Source organism: Grampus griseus, assembly GCF_964374135.1.
Source record: "Grampus griseus genome assembly, chromosome: 8".
NCBI lineage: Eukaryota > Metazoa > Chordata > Mammalia > Artiodactyla > Delphinidae > Grampus > Grampus griseus.
In genome coordinates, this window is record NC_139002.1 from 9,170,507 (window position 1) to 9,194,570 (window position 24,064).

Here is a 24,064-nt window from a genome sequence, read left to right on the forward strand (position 1 = left end):
AAAAGGAAAACTTGATGAATTGGACCTCATCAAAATGTAAAATGTTTGCTCTTCAAAAGATCCTGTGAAGAAGATGAAAAGATAAACTACAGACTGGGAGAAAATATCTGCAAACCACATATCTGACAAAGGACTTATGTCTAGAATATATAAAGAGCTCTCAAAACTAGCCAGTGAAATAACAAGCAATCCAATTAGAACTTGGGCAAAAGACAGCATCAGACATTTCACTGAAGAGTATATATATATACATGGCAAATAAGCACATGAAAAGATGTTCAATGTCATTAGCCATCAGGGAAATGCAAATTAAAACCACAATGAGATATCACTATACACCTATCAGAATGGTTAACATTAAAAATAGAGGTAACACCAGATGCTGGCAAGGAATTAGAAACGGGACCACTCATATGTTGCTGGTGGGTATGAAACATGGTCCAGCCACTCTGAAAAACAGCAGAACAGTTTCTTATGAAACTGAATACACCACCCAGCTCAGCAACTCCAACTCTTGGGCATTTATCCCAGAAAAATAAAAACATCTGCTCCCCCAAAACCTGTATGTGAATATTCCAAACAACCTTATTCTAATAGCCCCAAACTGGAAACAACCAAAATACACGTCAACAGGTGAATGGATAAAGAAACTATGGTACATCCATATCACGAAATAGTACTAGGCAATAAAAAGGAACAAACTACTGATACACTCAACTACTTGGATGGATGTAAAGGGAATTATGCTGAGCAGAAAAGAAAAAGCCAGTCTCAGAAGGTTACATACTGTGTGATGCCATTTATATAACATTCTTGAAATGACTAAATTTTAGAGATGGAGAACAGATTAGTGTTTGCCAAGGGATGTGGTGGGGGAGAGAGGGAGGAACTGCCCTGTATCTTGACTACCATAGTGTTTCCATGAATCTACACATATGATAAAATGGCACAGAAGTACACACACACACACACACACACACACACACACACACACACACACGACTGCATGTAAAACTGGTGAAATCTGAATAAGGTTGGTGGATCATACCACTGTCATTTCCTGGTTGTCAAACTGTATTCCAGTCATGCAAGAAGGGGATCAGGACTTCTCTGTATTAATTCTTACAACTGCATGTGAATCTATAGTTCTATCAAATCACAAAGTAAAAAAAAAAAGTGGGGCTCGCCTTGGAGACCATTTAGTTTGACATAAGCAATATATAAGCATCCCTCTTAGCTTTGGGCCGGCATTTTGATGCCCAGGAAAACAAGGATGGGCATCGCTCCCAGAGAATCCTATCAGGTGTGTCATGCTGCGTGGCTAGAAGCCAGGGCCACACCCACTCTGAGCTTCATCTGCATTTCAAGTGGAGAGCAAGTGAGGCGCCCCCAGGTTGGCATTTGGATTGTCTGATGGGTAGGGATTGTGCTTGACTAATTAAAGGCTCTGAGTACTGAGTTAGACTAAGTGTCACTCAAAGACAGAAACCAACAATTGTGTGTTTTCAAGCAGGGCTCAGTCACAGGGTCTTGTCCTCACGGGATGCCCCCTCCGTGGGGCTGAGACTAAAGGAGACTGTGCCGTCCCAGGCAAAGAGGATAAGAGTGACTTTAGTCCAGATTATTTGGACCAAAAGATGGAGTCGGGCACTGAATAAATTATTTGCTCTTGCCTAAATTTTCTACTTGACAATATATGGTGTTTAATAAATACTCATTGACTGACTGATGGATAACAATACCCAAACATTTCTTATTCTTACTATGTCTCAGGGACTGTGTTAAACCCAGCACATGCCTGATTTATTGCACATAACCACCTCTGCAAGTGGGTACCATTATTGCCCATATTTTACAGTTGAAGGCAATGAAGGCCACAGGTAGAAGTTTACTTGCTTAATGTCACACAGTCGGTAAGTGACAGAGCTGGAGCGTGAAGCCATGTTGCCTGTGTTGCTTCACCGGCAACTAAGGGTCTCAGGATTTACACAGAGAAAATGTCAGTTGATAGGGTGCATGGTTTAGGGAGAAAGTGGCTTAGTGACAGGAAGTACGGGCATCCAGGAAACTCAAGTTTAGGATTTCCAGAACCCTCCCTGGCAATGTTCCCGCATTCGGCTGCTCTGGCCTGGCCCACAGGAGCCAGAGTACCTCAGCGTGCTTCCTCATGCGTAAGAAGAGGGGGTTGGACTGTCAGATGCCTTCTGTTTTCTGATTCTCTGAACGTTACAGGGACTTCTGATGGTCCTGGAAGGGACCACGTGAGATGATCTAGGCCAGTCTCTAGGTGACCAGATGGTCCAAACCCTCCCGGACACGTGGCTGCATCTCCTCTCCTGAGGCTCTCTTACCACCTCACGCCATCTCCATGTTCTCTCAATCTGCTGAGTTCTTCCAAACATTTACTGCAATCTCTGCTGCCTTAATATAAAGTGCTGACTCAGCCTTCTGTAGGCACCGAGAACATCCAGGGCTTCCATCAATACAAGCTCCCTTAATTTAATGTTATACATTCAACAAATATTGAGTCTCATTATATGCCAAACACTGGACAAGACCTCTGACTTAAATAAGTTGCCCAGTTAGCTTTGTCTTCCCCAGACAAAATAATCCTAATTCCTTAAACCTTTCTTCTTTCTCCCTCCCTTCCTTCCTTCCTGTCATTTCTTCTTTCTTCTTTCTCTGAGCTTTCCTTTACTGGACTATCCTTCATTTTCAATCAACATTTTATTTATTCATTTTAAAATCTTTGCGTGAATACACACATACACACCCATACACACAGAAAAGTGCACCTATCTATTTATAGCCAATAAATCCTCATTAGGTAAAAAGAATCAGAAAATACAATTAAGTATTTAAAATAAAATAAAATAAAATAAAATAAAATAAAAAGTAAAATCTACCCAAAATAGCTTTGCTCAAATGAAATACGCATGCAGTGTGTTTAAATAGATTTGGTGCACGGTGGCCAAAAGTGGACCTACATTTTGGTCTAATAAAGTACAGGTGACGGATTACCTTTTTATGAGGTAATAGACTTGGTTTAAAGATTTAAGAACATAGAGTAAATCATAATGGTATTCCAAGGCAATGAATATGTAGGACCTATTCAGTATTAGAGGAAAAAACGGGCAATGCCATTAATGTGGGGCAGCTGCCTGGCCTGGCGCAAAGCCTGTGGGATTTACCATCAGACAGCTTGGATTTGAGTCCAGACCTACTATTTACAAACTGGGTGACATTGGGCTAATTCCACGACTTCCCTGAGCCTCAGTTTTCCTCATCCCTGTCTCACAAGATTTGATAACGGCTAAAAGAGATAATAATGTGAAAGTGCTTTATAAACCACAGGGAAGCAAATGCATATAAACTTTTGCAACCTCTTTTAATGATTTCTAATATCCTGTTGGCTTTTCTATTGCTGTTCTGTTGCTGTTCCAGTTTCAGATGGTGGAAGAATCATCATCCTCAGTTTTTTCTTCTATATTTATGTTTAGTAAATCATCCTCTATCTTATTTTTATGCAATTTTGGGTTTTTGCCTCTAAATCAGAATAAAACTCTGACATATTAAACTATTTTTCCTAAGTGATCAGGGTCATGTAAAAAGTTATTCCAAATCTTCTAGTGCAATAACAATTCCATTTAATTTAACATCGTCATCAAATGTGATGAGTGGATCCTTCATTCCTTTTCTCTCAGTTTTGCTTCATCTTTCAGCTTCTCTCCCTCCCTTCTCTTTCAAAATAAAAAACCAGCCCTCTCCTTCTGAGCAGAGGGCTTCACAAAAGCAAAACGAGATGCACCCCTGCATTTCAGTCTCATATCACAGCACACGAGCCCCACAAGTCTCAGGAAAGCCCGCAGGACCGGGGCCTCTAATTTTCTGGGAAGTCGCGTGGCATGACATCCTGAATCTACTATTTGCTGCCCGGGGTATTTTGGACAAGTCATTTAACTTCATCTATAAATGTAAGCTGATAGGTAATACTTACACTGTAGAGTTGTGGTGAACACTGAATAAGATCATGTACACGTATGTCCTGGGCACACAGGAGCTGTGTGCTATATGGGGATTCTTACGCCAACACGCCCCTCCCCCCCACCATCAAATACTTTTCCGAAAAGTGGCCTCTCTTGTAGGATTGCGGCCTCTTCATTTGATAGTACTGGCCTTGCCTTTCAAAACATTTATATACGTAGCACTTTACAATTTGCAAAATGCTTCTCTCTCCATTACCTCATTTGAGTCTCAGAAACATGGGGACACACAGGCACTGTTATCACTCTGCTAGAGATGAGGAGATCAAGGCTCAGAGATTAGGTAACCAGCAAGATTCCAGGCAGCAATTAGGGAGGGAGGTAGCTTTGCCCTGGAGGGCAGATTCTGTTTACCCTCTCCTCCTTCTGCAATTTGGGAAGCTGGAATGTTCTCCCTCATTTACAGATGAAGAAATTGGGAAACACACATTCCTTGAAGTGCTCCGATGCTTCCTGCATGTCACTAGGTCAGCCAAAGCTAAAATCTATTCAGGAATTTTTCCAGACCAGACCAGACCAGCCGGACCTGGCCTGAGCAGTTGGAAATGTGGGGTCACTGGAACAAGGCCTGGGACATGGAAGAAAGGTGAAGTCCAGAGCCTGTAGGCTGCTTAGGGAGGCCACCTCGCAGGACAAGTCAAATGCTTTCAAGTCACAATGTGACACTTCCCTTCCCACGTCCCCAGAGTTTGGAGAAGCACTGTGGTTCAGGGGAAAGAGGTGGGCTTCAGGAGTTACACCCACCTGGTGCAAACCCCAGCTCTGTAACTTACTGACTATAGGGCTCTCGGTCTTGGATTCCCCCTTCTGTAAAATGGGTATAATGATAACCCTCTCATAGGGCTATGGTGAGAATTCAATAGCAGAGCTGGGTGCTAGAGAACAGCGGGTTTTGGAGGCTCGGTCTGGGGTCCTCCTCTTACTGGGACGCTCTGGACAGTTCACGTGATCTCTGCACTTCGGTGTCCTCATGTGTAAAGCAGGATAGCGGCAGCAACCCCCTCAGAGTCGTACTGAGGACAAAAGGAGATCTGGCCAGAAAAGAACTAAAGACAAGTGCAGAGGAAGCACTAAGAAAAGACTGGCTCTAGGGCTGCGTCACTGCTGAGCGTGGGCCGGGCTCCACGCCTGTATTTGACCCACGTATGTGCTGTGTGGTCTTGAGCTGGTGATTTCACCTCGTGTCTCAATCTCCTCATCTTAAAACGGGGATAATAATAATCTGTGCCTGTGGGTCTGAGAAGAGAATTAAATAAGATAATACAGGTGAAGTGTTCAGAACGGCACCTGGCACCCAGTAAGTGCACTATAAATGTTAGTTATTACTGGCTTTGATTATTATTTCCTTTCCCTGTTCTGGTGTCTTGTGGGATTTTTCTGCTCCCGTCAAGGCGAAGAGAGTGTGGGCGGGAGGCCGAAGGGAATGGCTCTCTGAAGGGGGCCGCCCGCGGTCTCGGTGGGCCCAGGGCTCTGCCTGGCCTCCTTATTCACAGCCTCTGGCCTCTGGCCCTGCCTCTTCAGAGTGGGCCCAGGGGCCTGGGGGGCCCCATTTTGGAGCTGGTTTTGCGGTCAGGCAGCTATAATCTGTCCCTTAAGCCACACCAGGGTCTCATTAAAACGTGCCCCGTAAGTGTTAAAAAAGTTACACATAAAAAAATTCCATGCATGAAACTGAAACCGTACGTTTTAGAGCTTCGGTTTGAAATCCTGCATAATATATAAAACCTCGGCCCTGCACTGGGGGCCCGTAAATCAGATTTCATAAAACAAAAAGCTTTCACCTTTCAAAGGGGTTTGGGGAACTTGCGAATTTTACAGACTGGACCAACTGCCAGTCAGAGGCTGCTGGGCCCAAGCAGGGGATCCAAGGGCCAGGTGCCAGAGGCCTGGTGAACGCTGGGTGGGTGTGGGAATTGGAGTGAGGGTATCCCCGGGGGAGCATTCCAGCTTAGCCACCATGGGGGTGGAAAGCCACCCGCATGGCACTGAAATGGGGAGGTGGAGAGGCTCAGAGAGCGTGGGTACCAGGGGGAGAGATGCTGGTGGTACCCTGTATAAATGAGGCATCTGTTACCCCCCGGGAAGCAGAGAGGTGGGTGATGGCGTGCAAGGAGCCAGCAGACCTGGATGCTGACAAGTCACTGCCCTTCTCCAGACTCCAGTGTCCCCATCTATAAAATGGGCTGCTTTCCACGCCTGTGGTTTCCCCACCAGCGTTTTGGGATTCTAAGTTTCTTTTCGGGCAGCTGGCTAACCGGGAAGGGAGGTTCCTTCAGAAACCTATACTCTGGGAACTTCTCTGGTCTCTGAGCATCTCTGGCAGAGCTTAGTAAGCAGTGCCCATGGGAACTCGTCTGAGAGACCGTGGAGCGGGGCAGGTAGACACAGAGATTTGCGTGGACGAGAGGAGGGGACCAGCTGGAGGGGGAGGACCCGCGTGCCCGTGGTGGGCCTGGGGGAGCTGGGGAGGAGGCAGGACCCGAGCGCCCAGCGCGGGACAGAGTTTGGGGGATCCTAGTGTCCTCCTGACAATCCCATCTGTGAAAGTCAACATTCAAGGGCAAAGGAAAGCCGCCCTGACACACATATATATAAAAAATAAATCTCTCAATTATCTCAGCTCATTTGCTTGGGGTCTCATTTTATGTCCCTGCTCCGCTGCGCAGTATATCTGTCCGGATAAAGAGTTACAGTCCGTTGGGCTACGTGTGTGGGGTTGTAAAAAACACAGATGCCAAATTAACTGGCTGTGGCACTCAGCAGCTGATTGAGCTGATAATGACGCGATCTGACCTTTTTCTAATTTCTAATTATGTGCATCTCGGCTGTGCTGGCTGCATGATTCTTGTTCTAATGATGGCTCCTGTGATCGGCCTCTTCATCTCTCCCCTCCCGACGCAGGACTACAAGTGGGGTGGCAAAGGGCGCTGCCTGACACCCTCCCCCCACGCCCGGTAAAGTTTCAGGCTTCAGCCCACACAGTCTCTCTGATGGCCTGGAGGTGAGGTGAGGTGGCTGGAATGCCTGGCTTTAGCGATACTGCATTTGACCTTAACCTTCTGGGTGCCATGCACTTAGTTCCGCAAGCCATCTCGTGAATATTTTATGACTGTCACAGGAGACAGGCGGATTGGCTCTATAGACGAGGAAACTGAGCTTCAAAGGAGCTGTCATCAAAGTCACCCAGAGGGTGAGCTGTGTAGCTGGGCTGAGGTCCTTGGCTCCTTCAATGGTCTCCATTTAAATAATCGACCCATCCGTCAGTCATTGACTGCAGCTAACTCTGGGTAAATCAGGTCCACATGAGGAGGTGGGCTGTCCAAGGCCTGCTCCACCAGGGGACCACTCCCAGTGCAGTCCCCTGAGATAGAGGCCCAGGGAGCACCGGGGGCCAGGGGCCATTGGGGCAGCTCCTACAACATCCGCGTGCCTAGGTCACGCGGATGTTGGCACGTAGCAGACAGTAACCAAGTTTTGTTGGATTAATGAAGAAATCTGAGTCTTTTGAGTGAACAGAACTCTGAGAGACCCAGGTAGTGTGGGCCAGGGGAGAACAGGGAGGTGGCCACACTTTTTGGTATTTTCCAGGCTGGGCTAGAATAAGAGGCTGTCCTCGGGGGGTCGTCTATAGCTCACCTGGCAGGTGGTAGTGGGCAAGGTCTGTGAGGTTTGTTTCCCCAGGACTCCTACCTCTGAAGGTGTAAATTCTTTCATGTTACTCAGCCTATTGTAGGTATTTCCTACCAATTTTGGCCTCAGTCTCTTTTGGGGTCAAGGGAGAGGAGTGCCCATTCCAGCTCCTGTAGAAACGGCTGCCTCACTTCCTGGTTCCATGGCTGCTGCCGGTATAGCTTCTAAAGACCTGATTCACAATTGCGGTTCTGAGATTCTGAGCAACCGAACAGCAGGGCAGGGCCAGGCCAGCCCGCACTTACTGCTGGACCAACGGGAGAACCTGCACGGGGACAGCTGTCCTAGGGGACCTGAGAGACAGTGGTCTGGGCTCCCGGGAAGGATGTCTGCTCAATCCCAGCCAGGGGAGAGGGAGGGCCAGGCACAAGCCGAGGTGGATTTGCGGCTCCCAGAAATCTGCACTAACGCTCCCGACCCCGGTCAGGTGCTTATCATCTGTCCTCTAAACGCATCATAATACTTCACAACTTTCCAGGCCAGGCTGGGGGGCTCTCCTGGTAGCTCTTCTGGCCTCCATAAAGTAGCATAATCAACTCTTGAGAGAAGCAGTGGGGTGGATAATTCCCAACACAGGATAATACCCAAGTCATTTCAATCTGTTCTGCTGGTGCACTGTGTGTGTGTGTTTTTCTTCCTTCCTTTCTGGAGTCACATTTGCTTTTCTAATTCTGTCTCTCTTTTGGGAGTAGGTACTAACTAAACTCTGACTGCAAGAGGTCAGTGCTCTAATCAATCAATTTGTGGAAGAAAGAGTTTTTCAGAGTTTCCAAATTCACCCTGCATCATCTCGGTAATCCACCCACGAAAAATCAAGAATTGTGGTTAATAATCCCAGGATGACCGCTGTCAGGATGAACAAACAGAGCACCCTCTCTATAGCTCTCTTTCTCAACAGGATTCCCAGGGCTAGATGAGAATTTCAGGCATCATCTAATCTAGTGGTTACCAAGTCTTATTGAAGATTGCAGCTGTCTGGGAAACCTCTAAAAATGTATCTTCACAGGTCCCACCAAACTTACTGAATCACGGTTTCCAGGTGGTGGGCCCCAGGCCCGTGTGCTTTTCAAAGCTGTAGTGATGATGTGGATGACAAGCTAGGTTTGGGAGCCTGATCTACTGCGTCCCCCTAAATGGGCAGGACATCTGCTGATTTGCTCAGTGTGACTGTTTCCGGTCTTCCTATCCACCGATCTGCTTGACGGTGCCTGTCATCCCCACCCTCCACACTGTAGCACATGGCCATCAGCTCCTCTCAAGACAAATTTACCAGCGTGCCAGGGCTCTAGCTCTTGGAACAGCTACACCAGACATTCTGGGCACCATGACCCTCCTTTCCTCCCGTCTGCACTGCAAGGGGGTTGTAGGTGATGCTACTAGTGTTGCAGCGGCAGAGGAGGGGAGAGCTTTGGCAGCAACCCCTTTGCATGCAACTCTTGGTTTAAGGTTCTCAGATGCTGGAAGGGTACACCTAGTGCCTGCCCACAGGGGGCATGCAAATTTCTTTGTTGAATGCATGAATGAAAGGGTCGCTTCTAGGGCATCTGGAGGGCATCAGAAGGTAGGGAGAACCTAGCCAGGGCGGGGTTGCAGGGTCTTTACCAGGTTGTCCAGCTCTGGGTCGTCGCTGAAGAAGGGTTTGTGCTCTTGCTCTTGCTGGTGGACAAAGTTCTCGATGTCCACGTCAAAGCTGGCGGAGGTGATGCACTCCGAGCCCTGCGTGGCCTGTTCACATTTCTCAAACAGCAGCGTCAGGAGCGGAAAAAGAGGGTGCCTGCGGGGACATCAAGAGCTCACACATGCGCACTCAGAGACTTGCTGCCGTCGGGGCTCGGAAGCCACCAGGGTCCCTTCCCACATTGCCGTCACTTCTTCTCCCAGGGTCCCACTCCCTGAGAAAGGCCCCAGTCCCCATGGTCAGCCTAGACAGCAGCATTTCATGCCCTGGCACAGAGAATTCAGTCTCCTGATTCCTAGGGCCTCAGAGGCTTCTGTCCCTCCCCACCAGGGGCCTAACTTTTCTCTTTGTCCAGAGAAACTGCACAGATATTTGATGAGGGATGCTGGGTATAACCCTTCCCAGAAGTAGGTGTCCATTTCTGGCTCAGTGTCAATCTGGGAAGGAAATATGGGAAATGTCCAGAAAAGTGCTGGATGTGAACATGCGTGGTTGGTCACACACCCTCCCGTGGCTGCATGGAGCCAGCCGAGGGCAGCACCTGTGTGTTTGCAAGTGTACGTGGCAGGGTGTGGACCTGAGTACTCGTCACACGTGGTGGGCAGAAGTCTCCACCTGTCCTGCATCTGTTGACCGACTCAGTTTAGGTCAGACACCCCAGTCACACGTGTAACACTTCCCTACACGTTTCTATCATCACACACTTAGCACAACTGTAATTAAATAATTCTTTGCATCATTATTTGTCCAGTGTTTTCCTCCAAGTCTGCCTCTGTCTCAATGATCACTGTATCCTTAAGACCTTGCCCTGGCGCTGATAGCAGGCACTTAATAAATATTCGGTGACTGACAATGAACCAGTGAATGATGAATACGTGAGTGTGAGTGTGCGCATGTGTGTGACGGTTCTGTGATGGATGGATGTAAGCTGAAGTGCTTACCTGGCGACTCTATGGGTCTTGGCTTCGACATCACCCACTCTGGGAAGGTTCCCTGACTGCCCCTCCCCTCAACCTGTGCCAACGGCTCCCTGGGCTGTTTGCTTTACCACCTGTCTTCCGCACTAGACTCTCAGCTACGTGAGGGCAAGAAGCAAGCCCACCTCATTCCTCACTGTCTGCCCAGAGTCTAGCAGCGGCATGTGGATACTAATAAATCTTTGTTGAATATATACATGTTAGGTGTGTGACCCCATTTGCATATACAAGTGCATCTCGTTCTCAGTTCTCTGCAGCATGAGTGAACAACTATGTCTTCACACTCGGCACGTGCACATGTGTTTACATGGGTATTGACACTGGACTCTGGAGCCCCATTCCCTCCCACCATGGTTCCCAAAAAGCAACGGCACATCCCTCTCTGGTTGCTCACCTCAGTGCCCTGGAACCACAACATCTAGCTCCCTTCTTTTTGAGTGAGCTCTGCGAGCTGGGAGAGGAGAAAGTATGTATGTTGGGTCTGGTCCCCAGGCTTCTGCCAACGGGGATGTTGTAGCCAGCACTGCCCAACAGAACTTCTTGAGGTGATGAAGACATTCTACAATCTCTGCTGTCCAATACGGTAGCCACCAACTTCATGAGGCCAATGGACATTTAAAACATGGCTGTTTTTGAATTATGGTTTTCTCAGGGTATATGCCCAGTAGTGGGATTGCCGGGTCATATGGTAATTCTATTTTTAGCTTTTTAAGCAACGTCCATGGTGGATGGACCTAGAGTCTGTCATACAGAGGGAAGTAAGTCAGAAAGAGAAAAACAAATACCGTATGCTAACGCAAACATATGGAATCTAAAAAAAAAATGGTGCTGATGAACCTAGTGGCAGGGCAGGAATAAAGACGTAGACATAGAGAATGGACTTGAGGACACAGTGGGGGAAGAGGAAGCTGGGACAAAGTTAGACAGTAGCATGGACATATATACACTACCAAATGTAAAATTAGATAGCTAGTGGGAAGCAGCTGCATAGCACAGGGAGATCAGCTCGGTGCTTTGTGACCACCTAGAGGGGTGGGATAGGGAGGGTGGGAGGGAGGCTCGAGAGGGAGGGGATATGGGGACATATGTATACATATGGCTGATTCACTTTGTTGTACAACAGAAACCAACACACCATTGTGAAGCAATTACACTGCAATAAAGATCTATTAAAAATAAATAAAATATGGCTCTTGTGTCTAGGACACTGAATTTTTTATTTTGTCTAATTTTAACTAATTTTAATTTAGATAGCAACATGTGGCTAGTGGCTACCATATTGGAAAGCACAGTAAGTCCTGAAAATGAAAACAGATCATGCTTCTTCCCTCCAGCACGCTATGATTAAACATGCCGAGAAGGACTGAACATTCATCCTGCATAGTGTTTGTAGGCTGATGGGGGACCCCTGTGAGCCTGTCCCATCCTGGGATTCCAATAATTCTGGGCAGAAAGGCAGAAGGTGCTGAGACCCATCCACACTCAAACCTATACCTACTGGTCATTCTACTCAAGCTCGGGGGCAGCGGGGGCTGAGGGGAGATGAATTCCTGCCACAGATGAGCTGCGTGGCTTGGCAAAGCTGTCTCTAGACATTATCTCCCTGACCCTTGTTTTGGGAGCTGATGCGTAAATAGCTGGGCTCCAAGGCTGCAGGCTGGGTCACAGTCTGGAGGAAAAAAGGGTCAATATCTGAGGGTAGCGCATCTGCAGCCCCAAATTGCTAGAAGAGCTATTTGGCCCCCTCAGGAGGCTGGTGGGAAAACAATGGGTTCGCTCAGCCATCTGCTGAAGACAAAGAGAAAACCAGGTGAAGGGGTTAAACTCCAGTATAAGTCTTCATTTGCAGCCACTAATACCGCAGCATATTATAGTCTAATCTAACCTGATCCCAGTTTAATGCAAGATTCTCCCGGCCCTGAGTGGAATACCAAAGGAAGCCTTCATGGCTGTGATTTAAGCAGAGACCTGCAGTGGTTTAGCTGAGGGACATGAAAGGCAAATTCCAGACGGTGTTATGAATTATTGCGCCTTATGAACCTTCCTACTCTCAACAGATGCCTGCTGCCGTTTAAACAGCCACTAGATCAATTAGGAGTGAAAGGCACAAATCGACTCCGTACAAGGGCACTAAATTACCAGGAACTAATAATCCGCAGCATCGTGCCAGGTCGCGGGGGGCGCAGCCCCTGCCCCATCCCCACAGCGGCCACGGTCACTGCACGTCCCTTCCTCACCGGCTGGAGGCAGGGTGGGCAGCTGCTGACGGTGTGTGGGTGTGCCGGTGCACGTGTGTGCACCTGGGTTGAATGTAGGCTGTCAACGAGAGCGAGTGTGAGCGTTGTGTAAGTGGGTTGCCCCAGGTGTTTTTATTGCGTGTGCACACACGGTGTTACGTCTCTGCTGTACTATGCGCACATGGGTTGTGTGTATGGAGCTGGGGTGCGGAGTTTGTGTGCTGTGAATACAGGGTGCCTATGCCCTCTATTGTATGCAGTGTGTGTGCAGGGCTACGTGTTATCTGTATGCACTGCGTGTGCGAGCATCATGTGTTTTGTGTACACAGCGTGCGTGACATGTGGGGCGGGGAGGAGGGAGCTGCCGGTGACTGTGTCTCCCAGCTACCAGCTCTGGAGTTGGGCTGCGGGGAGAGGGTGAGCTCATCTGCCACTGTCCTGGCCTCTGCAGGGAGGAGAGTGATCAGGGAGGGCCTCTCTGAGGAGGTGACATTTGAGCTAAGCCTGGAAGGACAGAGGAGGCAGTCAGGCAAAGGTCAGAGGGAGGGGCATGCCAAGCAGGGGAAAACGCAAAGCACTTCAGAGAGAAATGAGCTTGGCATGTTTCTGGAACAAAATCCAGGCGCTTGTGGCTGGAGCAAGGTAGGCGAACGGAGGGAGATGACGTCGAAGAGGTGAGCAGCAGTTAGATTCGAGGTCTCGCACAGAGCTGGGCTTTTGGGGACTGGGGTGGAGGCACTGTCCCCTCCACTGGGGGACAGCGTGCACCTTCCAGGCACAGCTCTAGCATTGGTCCATTTTATAAACCTCTCCCCTGCAGGTGTCAGAGCTCCCATGCGTGTATGTGTGTGTGTGTGTGTGTGTGTGTGTGTGTGTGTGTGAGACGAGGGCATATCTGGGGGTGTTTTCTATGGCTTCTGTCATCTCTCAGTAGAAGAAAACGTGCTTTCCATCCTCTCCCCCAAGTTAAGCAAGGACCCGTGGAGCACAGAACAGGCCTCCTGGTTGCTGCCATGGCCCCTCTCCCCAGCCCCTCCCTGCCTGAGCTGCACTATCAGTTCCCCAATCCTCCCTTCATACCTCACCCTCCCCAGCCTCCTGCCTCTGGTTCCACCCGCCCTGATCCCTGGATCCCTGAGCCCAGGAGTTCGGATGACATCTGTGCTCACCCACAGCTTTTCATATGAACCACAGCCAGGGTTGGTAGGGCTGCCTGTGGCTCCCGTGCTCTGTCCACCTGCATCTCTCGATCACCCTGACCGCTACCTGCTACCTCAAGTGCGGGGACTGCTGAGATGCTCTGTACCACCCCTGAGAAACAGGCTCAGTTTCCTAGTGACTCAGATGGGTTCTGTGGCTGCAGTGATGCTATGGCCTTCTTTAAGGCTGTTCCCGGCCCAGTTCCCAGCCCCTTCCCCAGTTGCCCATCCTACACCTGCCTAAGCGTTGACCTATATTTTAAGCTATCCTCCAACATCACCCCATAAGACTGGGGAAGAGGCTGGAAGTCACCTTCAAGGAGTCCTTTCCAGCAGCCTCCACTGCGGGCCTGGGGTGGGGTGGGGTAACTAGGGCAGAGACCAGGAGGGCTGGGCACTTTACCCTCCCGGGACACGAATGCCCTTGTCTGAGCCAGGCAGGGGATCGGAAGGGGGATTTCCGGTCATGCGTGGGATACTGGTCCTGTCATTCTTGACCTTCCCTGAGCTTCAGTCTGTCCAACTAGAAAATGGGTTTTAAGGAGTTCCTCTTCCCGCTGTCCAAATCTCTCCCACCGTGGATCAGTACCCTTCAGAGGCTGGAAGCAGAAACGTGGAAACTCGGTCCCCAGTGTCTGGACGATGATGAACGAGATGTGAAAGATGGCCATTAGCCTTTATTTCCAGAGAGCCGAGGACGTCTGACTTCCAGAAGAGCTCGTCTTCTCCCTCCCCGACCTTTCTCCACGCTTTTTCCTGTGTCGCCTCCCACCTGGCCACCCCCTCCAGCCCAATCTCTCTCTTTTTTTATTTTTATTTTTTTGAATTTTATTTTATTTATTTTTTTATACAGCAGGTTATTATTTATCTATTTTATACATCTTAGGGTATATATGCCAATCCCAATCTCCCAGTTCATCCCACCACCGACCCCCTGCCACCCCCGCAAATCTCTCTTAAGCCGTTCAAAATTTGGAGAAAATAAATCTCACTGCACTAATTCAGGGAGAGTTTGAGCCTCGTTGGTGCAGAACAAATAAAAGGAGTGAACTGGCATGACATTTTACTGCAGAAGAGAGGTCGTTTCCAGCCACTAATAGAAAGGATCTGACACAGACTAATAAAGAGAAATGAATTTCTCTAATGGCCTCATTTATCACATTCAGCACTGTGCCTCTGCCTGGGTGCCGGGAGGGCGGGCTGCCCTGAGTGCAGACAGTGCCAGGAGCGGGGGGCGAGAGAGGACCTCAAATAAGATTTTATTATATCTTGTTTTCTTTTCGGAGTCTCCACCCCCAGGCCCACCCTCATCACCTCTCCCCAGGCGCATCTGAACCAAAAGCAAACTCAAGATATACAGTTCTTGTTAACAATCCAGAGAAATAAAGAACCCCTCTCCACAGAATTGCAGTCTTGTGCTAGCTTAAGAAGGTGATTAAACCGGAGGTGTTGATTTCTACAGGGGTTTAAGCTATCGCTTGGTTTAATTACTTCTGACATTTCTGCCTTCGTTGTTTTCTGCATCACCCGAATTCGCGGGCCTAAAATGCCCAGTCTGGGGCCAGGGTGCGTAGGGCTGCCTCTGGGAGTGTCCCAAAGGGCCTGGGCCTAAACAGGGCAGGATTTTGGCTGAAGCCCTTTGCAGAGTTGAATGTCTCCCTCTCTCCAGCAGCAGCGAGGCTGAGACCCCTCGCTGAAGCCCCAGAGTTTCTTGAGGGCAAAGCGATCCGGGCCCTCCTCATACCCCCACCCACACACATATTTCTAGTGAGGCTTCTGAGAGCATCCTCAGGCAGGAGAGCTTCCGCGCCTTCCATTTTACTCCTCCCTCTTTCAAGACAGATGTTCTCACCGCAGATGGCCCAATAGGTTTCCCTAACATTTTCGAAGACCTCTTGGGATGGAGACCATAACTTCCTTGGTAATTTTTATACTCGTATCTAACTGCAAGTTCCCCTATAAGGCTGAAACTCATTTCCTTTTGCTAAAAGGACTCAAAAGAAGACAAGTGGACTTTGTTCTGCTTCCCTTCGTTCCTCCTTGGACAACCTGGCTTAAGAAAAACGGTTTTTTTTAACATTTCTTTCTGCTCATAGGGCCATAAACAGAGAAGCAGAGATAGGAAAAAGAAAGGATGCCAAAATACAGAGCTTCAACAGATAACAAACAAGGACCTACAGTACAGCATGGGGAACTATACTCAATATTTTGTAATAACCTATAAGGAAAAGAATCTGAAAAAGAATATATAAAACTTATATATATATATAAACATATATATATATAAATAAAACTTAATCACTTTGCTGTACACCTGAAACTAACACAACATTGTAAATCAACTATACTTCAATTAAAAAAAAATTTTTTTTTAAATAGCGCTTCAGAGAGGCTATAACGCGAAGAACACAAGAAACACGGAACAGATATGAAGAGAGAAACAGAGCCCCACAGCTGGGGCTGGGGGGTGGCGATGACAGTCACACACATGGGGGGACGTTAGTGTTGAGCTCCCTTTCTGGGTGGTAAACCTTGTGATTCACAGTCACGCCACTCTGTCACTTCTGAGCCTCTCAGCCATCCCTCCCTTTGTGACCTTGGCCAGAACTGCAGACCTCAATTATGGGTCCAGCCAAGTGTGTGGCAGCCTGCCTGGCTGTCCACTGCCTCTCCCTGTGACTGACCTTGGAGCCCCCAGGCCTGTCCTGTACCTCCCTTCACAGCCCAGTGTCAGCGCTCACCACCCCCTGAGGCTAGGCTGCTTCCTCTGATGGCGACGGGGTGGGATGTCAGAGCCTTTGACCCTTCCTAGCTGGGATGAGAGTGGACGGTCCAGAGGAGGGAATGCATAGTAGGAAAGGAACATTTCTGGATGGAGGTTTTTGGTGATGAGGCAGTGGGACCAGAGCCTGGTCAGGGTCAGACCTGTGCAGAGGACATCAGCCACTGGCCAGTGAGGTGGGGGTAAAGGGGGGCAAGCAGTGACCCAACCTGGTCTCCACGGACACACACAGCGGAGGTCTCAAGTTGTCAAAGGCCCACCACCCTGGAAACCCTACCCGGGGGCTGGCATTGTAACCCTTTATTTCTAGTGCCCCAGGTCAGGTCACTGAGATCACAGAATCAGAGACAATACCCTGGAGGCACCTTTCAGGACGACTCCTGCCCCTTTCCTGGGCATCTTTTCATGGCCAGAAGGCCCATTCCAAGTAGTCATTCTGAGAACTACAGTGCAATCTCTCCTTGATGCTGATAAAACAGAGTCAGCATCATCAGAGCACACCACGGTGCTTCACAGTATGGCCTCAGCTTTCTTGTCAGTGTTTCTCCTGGATAGACTCAGTGGAGAACATGGTAGTTGAACAGACAGCAGGTGGCCCCGGGCTCCTGGCACCTCCATCACCCCCTCAAGGATAGACTTTGGAGACAGATAATTAATTGTGTGACTCTGGGGCAAGTTACTGAATTTCTCTGAGCCTCAGTTTCCTCTTTTATAAAATAGGGATAACGCCACCTACCACAGAGGTTATTGTTAAGAATTACATGAAGGAACAAGTAGAGTGTCTGGCACTCAGTAAGCTGTCAATTAACGCTTGTTCCATTTCCCTGGAATGGCACAGGGGCACCTTTTCTTATTCAGGTCAACATGGATGCTATCCACTCCAATAAATGTATAATCCCATCTCTACTGACTCATTTGGCAGGGAAACAAGCCCACATGCCAACTCAAATAGAGGCACAGAAAGAGGAGGAGGAGGGGCAAAGGATGACTTACTGGACCTCGGAACCCCATTTTTGAAACCAAAAAACACTGCCAGTAAGAATTTATTTTTATTTCCCACAGGACAATGATTAAATTCTATTGACTACAGTTGTCTGTGCACAGATCTGTCTTCCTCACTACATGGGGAGCTTCTCTGGTCCACGAACTCGTCTTACCTCTGAATTTCCAGCACAGTGCCTGGCACAGAGCAGAGGATCAATAAATATTTGGAGGATCAATGAATGGGGACAAATGAATGAACGAAGCGAGCACTGACAGCAAGCGGAGATTCTGAGACACAAGCCTAAAGTTCTTTCGGGCCCGGAATCCACTCCCCTGTGGTACCCAGGTCAGCTACAGCCATCTGGCAGCTTCAGCCACAGTTACTACAAAGGGCCCCAGTTCTCCTCTGGGCTCTGCTGGGTGTGTGGGGTGAGGGCTGGCAGGGTCTCAGGGGCAGACGAGTAAGTGTGAAGGAAGCGCTCGGCCAGCCCTCCTCTCCTCCCCTCAAAGGCACCAGATGGAGAGAGCAGAGTGGGGTGGGGGAGACCAAGCCAGCAGCTCCTGGTTGGATGTATTTTTACTTCAGGTGTGACGTTGAAACCATGCGGGTGTATTTTTAGTCCTGCCCAGTGGGCGGTATGTTCGCCTGGGTTGCCTTGGAGAGGACTTCTTCTTGTTGCTAAATTGGAATTGCATCTGCTGGGTTCCTGGGCTCCAACCAGCTCTCCTCCCCCAGGTGGGTGGACAGGTCCATCCCTGGTGAGTGTGGGGCTCAGGGGAGGCCACAGTCTGCTTTGTCTCCATCCCTTCACACACACACACACACACACACACACGCATGCACACTCACACCCTTCCCTCCTGGCACATTAAAAAAAAGTAATAAATGTGAAATCTCAACAAACTGGTTGTTAAGGCTGGTCTACAAGGGCGAGAATACAAAGAACCTAAAATTTGAGACCTGGTAGGATCTCATCTCCAGCCCCTTCATTTTCTCCCCAGTTTTACTAAGAAATAATTGACATGCATCACTGTATAAGTTTAAGGCATGTAGCATCATATACTATGAAATGATTACCACAATAGGTTCAGCTAACATCCATCCTCTCAGATAAAAGAGAAAAAGGAAAAGAAAATTTTTCTCTTGTGATGAGCACTCTTAGTGTTTACTCTCTTAACTTACCTATATATGACAGAGCAGTGCTAGCTATAGTCGTCATGTTGTACATTACATCCCTAGTACTTCCTGCTTTTATAACTGGAAGTTTGTACCTTTTGACCACCCTCCTCCGTTACCCCCTCCTTCTACCCTTCACCTCTGATAACCACAAATCCAATCTCTTTTGCTCTAAGTTTTTTTTTAGATCCCACATATAAGTGAGATCCTACAGAATTTGCCTTCCTCTATGATGTATTTTACTTAGCATAATGCTTTCAAGGTCCCTCCATGTGAATAATATCCCACTGTATATATAAGCCACAACTTCTTTATCCATTCATCCATCAGTGGACATTTAGGTGGTTTCTGTGCCTTGGCTATTATAAATAATTCTGCTATGAACACGGGGGTGCAGATGTCTTTTCGAGTTAGTGTTTTCATTTCCTTTGGATCCCCAAAGTGGGACTGCTGGATCATAGGATAGTTCTATGTTTAATTTTTTAAGGATCCTCCATACTGGTGGTGGCCGCACCAATATACAATCCCAACAGCAGTGCACAAGAGTTCCCTCTTCTCCACATCTTTACTATCACTTATCTCCTGTCTTTTTCATGATCAGCCTCTTCATTTTAAGGGGAGGTAACTCAGGAAGAGAAAACAGAAGTATCTTTCCTGCAGTTAGGCAGCTCGTGAGAGGCAGTTTCTATCCAAGTCACCAGAGAGCCAGCCAGTCCCCAAAAGAAAGCACTGGGGGAAGGTCTGGTGTGGGAAGGGGAGCTCCATCCATTATGTCATGGCAAAATGACAGTGACACACATCTGGTGGCACTTCGTAACTTACATTTCATGTGCTTATTGCATTGAAACACCCAATATTTTTATTATTCCCATTTTACTGATTAGCAAACTGAGGGGCCATGTGGTTAAAGAATTACATCAGGCTAATAAGTGACTGAGTTGAGATTTCAATCTGGGTATCCAAACTCCAAATTTTGTGTTCTTCCCCCTTTCCCAGGTGCTGTTTTTGAACCATTATTAGAATCACTTCATCCTCCTCTCCCTTTTTTTCTCTACTGGCCTTGAGTCCTATGCGTCCTGGGGTCACAGAACTGAGCTGCCACGTTTACCCTTTGAGCATCAGGACCCGTGCAGCACAAGACGGTCTCTACCTCACCAAACAGGTTTCCAAAAGAACTTGCTCTCATAATAATACTTCTGTGTGTTGGAGAAGGCTTTGACGTTTTTATAGATCTTTCATTTTCTCATCTTCTGCCTACCCTGTGGGAAAGTTTATCTAAAGAGGCTACATGAGTTGCTCAGTGGTAGAATCAGAGCTTAGGCTGAAGTCTTAGTCCTATGTTCTTTCCACTTGACCACAAAATGGCCCAGTGCTTGGGAAAATCAGAGAGTGGGGCTTAGAAGGGCTAGACTGGCTTAGTCCAGCCCTGGTGAGAAGCCATGGGCCATGTGAGCCCTCAAAGGCCAAGCTTGCTGGCTCCCCGCCCCTCCCACCTGATGCCCCCCCCCCCCACCATTCGCACCAGCAGGAGGCCCAATGGCTGGTGTCTTCCCTCTAGTAAGGGGGACCGATCCAATCTAGTACTTGTCGCAGTAACTCCTCACAACTGTGGCCACCATTCACCGTAAGCCTTGTCTGTGCCAAGCACTGTCAGCTGTTAGCATTGGTTATCTCCTTTAATCCTAACATAACCTTGTGAGGATAAAAGTCATTGGGATTCCAGGCTCCTGGATCTCTTATCTGTGTGCCTTGTCTTGGCGGGGTACCTGGACTTCTCAGCTCTGCCTCGGCCAGGTGGTGAGCTGTGGAAGGATCAGGACCCGCTGCCTCTGAACATACCTGCTCTCTGAGCCAGGCAGCCGCAGCCTCTGGGCCTGCCAGCGGCATGTGCAGAGGCTGGGTCCGGGGTGAGGGCCTTCGAGATGCCGGCAGGAAGGGCAGGGAACAGGCTTTGCCTGGTGCCGGGGAAGAATTGAGCACGGGTTGACTTTCAGATTACGGCTCCAGCAGGATCGCTCCCCTGACTGTAGTCAACAGCTACAGTTATGTTTGCTCAGATGTCAGTGAATCCAACTGCTTCCAAACGCAAGGAGTGTCTGCTGGAGCCCCAGCCCATAAAACCCAGCTCAGAATGCAGCCTGGAACATCCGCTCCCAGCACCTAGTCCAGAAGCATCTGGTCCTGACTCTTCTGCTTGGAATGGCTAAACTTCTCCCACACCCTTCTCAGGCCACCTCACCCAGCACGTCCCAGGAATGACCAAGCTCTATCTATGCCAGGGAAGGCACAGGGTTAAGCCCCGGAGTCAGCTCCCTGGAGACAGAACACCCCTTGGTCACAAGGTGGAAGAGTTCCCTCAAAGACAATTCGTTAGGAAGTACCAGTTCCCAGGGTCCTGGCCAGGCAGCTGCTAAAGAGGACAGTCACACAGCAGCCAGCCCCTCTGCCCAGCCCCAAGCCCAGGGGGCTCCCGCCTCCCCATTCACCAGCCCGGCCCCAGGAGAGGCCGCTTGGCTATCATTTCCCTTGGGCTTCACCTCCCTTGGGAAAAGCAGTGCTACTCTCCTACACTGCTCTGTGGGCCAGAGGCCTTGCAGTCAATTCCACATAGAGTTTTTTGAGCCCATTAGATGTGCCAATTTTATATTACAGCTACTTCCTATCCTATCTTCTTGCCACTCCCTGGACTGATTCTTTTTAATTCAGAACCCCTCTTGGAACTTGACACGATGCTTCCGCGTAGCAGAGCTCAGTAAATGTTTAATTGAACCGCGGTGCAGGACCACTCAGCTGGGAGCCCTCTCCTGTCTTGCCTCTTGCTGGATCGCCCCTCAGCATTTACCTTCTAGCCCGACCAACCCCTGTTTCCATTCCCCCAAACATCTCATAGCAGCTAACGGCTGCAGAGTACTCTCCACGTGCCAGCTTCTTTATCCAGCACTTCATGGTATTATCTCATTTCATCCTCATGACCAACCTAATGAAGAGATGGCACTATTTTCAGTCCTATTTTACAGATGAGGAAACAGAGGCCCAGAAAGGTTTACTGCCCAGTGGCGGAGCCAGAATGGAAACCCAGGCGATCGAGGTCCACAGGCCCTATTCTGCAGCCTGGATTTCACCTCCCTGAATGCCCAGATGCCTCACATGCTGAAAAGGCCACGGGGACCATGCTGGCCCCTTTGTTTAAAACACCCCCATCCCATCCCACCCCAGGCAGCAAACACTGATCTCTGTGTTAGACATTATCATATATCATCTCATTTTAGTCTAGCTATGACTATTTCCTTTTTTACAGTTGAGAAAACAGATTCAGAGGGACTAACTTTCCCAAGGCGACCAAGCTGGTTATCACCACATCTATTTTTAGACCTTGTCCCACAGCTCAGTACAGCTGCTCTATGGCCTTTGTCCCTCTAGCTATTGGACCATTAGGATCGAGCCCGAACTTCAGTGACCTTTAGAGAGATAGTCTCAAGGGAGCGATCTGAACATTGCCCACTGCCCCGTTCTGATCTTTCCCTAAACAAGTGTGGATTCTAGAGGGATCCGGTCTGAATGCAACAGGGGCAAATGTATTATAAACAAGGGCTTAGCAATGTGTACTGCTTTCGTTGAACTAGAAGTGGACTGCAGCTTGAACTGTCTAGGGCTGGGTGCCACATGGGCAAAAGCTCTGAGTGTGGTTTACAGAGAGATGAGACTGACAGGAAGAACTACAAACACTACACGGAAAGGCCGAGACTCTGACAGCTGAGAAACTAAAGACTGGTTTGATGTGGGGTTTCTGGAGCTGCTGGGAAGGAACTCATTAACGGATGAAACAGGAAAGCCTTGGAATCTACCTGGAGAACGTGGAGGCATCTGCTTTGCTCAAGCAGATGTTAAGAGTTGGAGGGCACTGGGTAGAATCTAGGAAGGAGAAACTTCACTGCCTTGGGGTTCGGGTGAGAAATCACAATTGCAAACACTTACATAGCGCTTATTCTGGGCCAGCCTCTAAGCATTAATTCGTTACGTGGGAACATTTCAAATTTAGAAGCGGGGAGTGGGCCAGACAGGTCAGTGAGGGCCAACGCGTGTAGGATCGTGGCTAATGCTATGAGTTAAAGCATTCCACAAAGTCGGCTGTAAAGGTGCTGGTCAAACTGGGCACCTGTAACTCGGCTACCTGCAGGCGTTTGTGCTTGAGGCTGGAGAGAGCCGACTGTGTGCATCTCTTCCCACCTCTGTTCAGCAGCGCACTGGTAGCTTGAAACGGGCCATGGTGGATGCAGTTACACCACAGAAATCGACAGGTGCTACGTGAGGGCTCTCCCCTCCCCGCTCCCCCCGGAGCCCGTTAGCCAGCACACCAGCCTGGAACCATGGAATATGGACGGGTCCTGCCTCGCCTACTTAAGGAATCCGCTCAACAGGCCCTGCTTTAGTACATGCTCGTCCAAGCTGCTGGGTCTAAGGTATTGTGTAAGGCGCTGGGGATCAATGAAAACGCATAGACCCTGACTTCATGGAGGTAACGATCTAGTGGTGGAAACAGAACTAATATTAACACAATCGGTTCAGTTGTGAGTTAACGCCACAAAGGAGAGACACAGGGTCCTGCAGTCACCTCGCCCTCCGCACCTGATTCGCAGCTCAATTCTCTGGCATTTTTCCTGGAGAAGCAAAGCACAGCTGTCCCCACCCTTCTCTCGCTGTTCCTGCCTCCAGGCCAGCACTTCCTGTCACTAACAGGTAACTTCTGCAGTGCCCGGAGGGCCATTTCCTGGGTCCCCAGACAGTATTTCAGCCTCAGGGGCGGAACCCAGCATGCGCAGAGCCGTCTCAGCAGAGCCCCCTCCTCCCCCACTGCACCTGGCCAGGCCCAGCTCCTGCCACTGTTCTGCTCCCCAGGACATCACGGTTTCCATGGGAACCTACTCACTTCAAAGGGGAATGGCAGAGACTGGAGGGGAGGAGGGACAGTGAAAGCTGGATCAACCTCACCCTCTTGGCCCCGTCTCTGTGCTGCTGACAACCTAACCTCCAAGCTCCCCGCCACCTAACACTGTCCAGCCTGCAGCCCACCGGTGGAGAGGTGGGGAGGTGTGGTCCAAGCTAAATTTTAACTTCTTGGGGGGAAAACCCCAGGGGTGAGGTGCACCTGCGTTAGGAGAGATCTGAGCTGGGTCCAAGCCTGCGGTCCCCGCTCCATGGGGCCTCCCCTCGGCAGACCCCCTCAGCATTGCTCCTGGGCCACAAACACAATTACCCGCGATGTGCATCCAATCATGGGGTCTGCTCGGATTAGACTG

At 49.1% G+C, this 24,064-nt stretch overlaps 1 protein-coding gene across 2 annotated transcripts in view; it reads right to left on the bottom strand.

Moving 5' to 3' along the window:
- Positions 1–24,064, bottom strand: part of PKNOX2 (PBX/knotted 1 homeobox 2) — a 256,499-nt gene that overhangs the window by 33,643 nt on the left and 198,792 nt on the right. For both annotated transcript variants that reach the window (XM_082659917.1, XM_082659916.1), the window contains one exon: positions 9,336–9,507. In XM_082659917.1, coding sequence (XP_082516043.1) covers positions 9,336–9,507 — 172 coding nt within the window. The remainder of the gene's footprint in view (positions 1–9,335; positions 9,508–24,064) is intronic.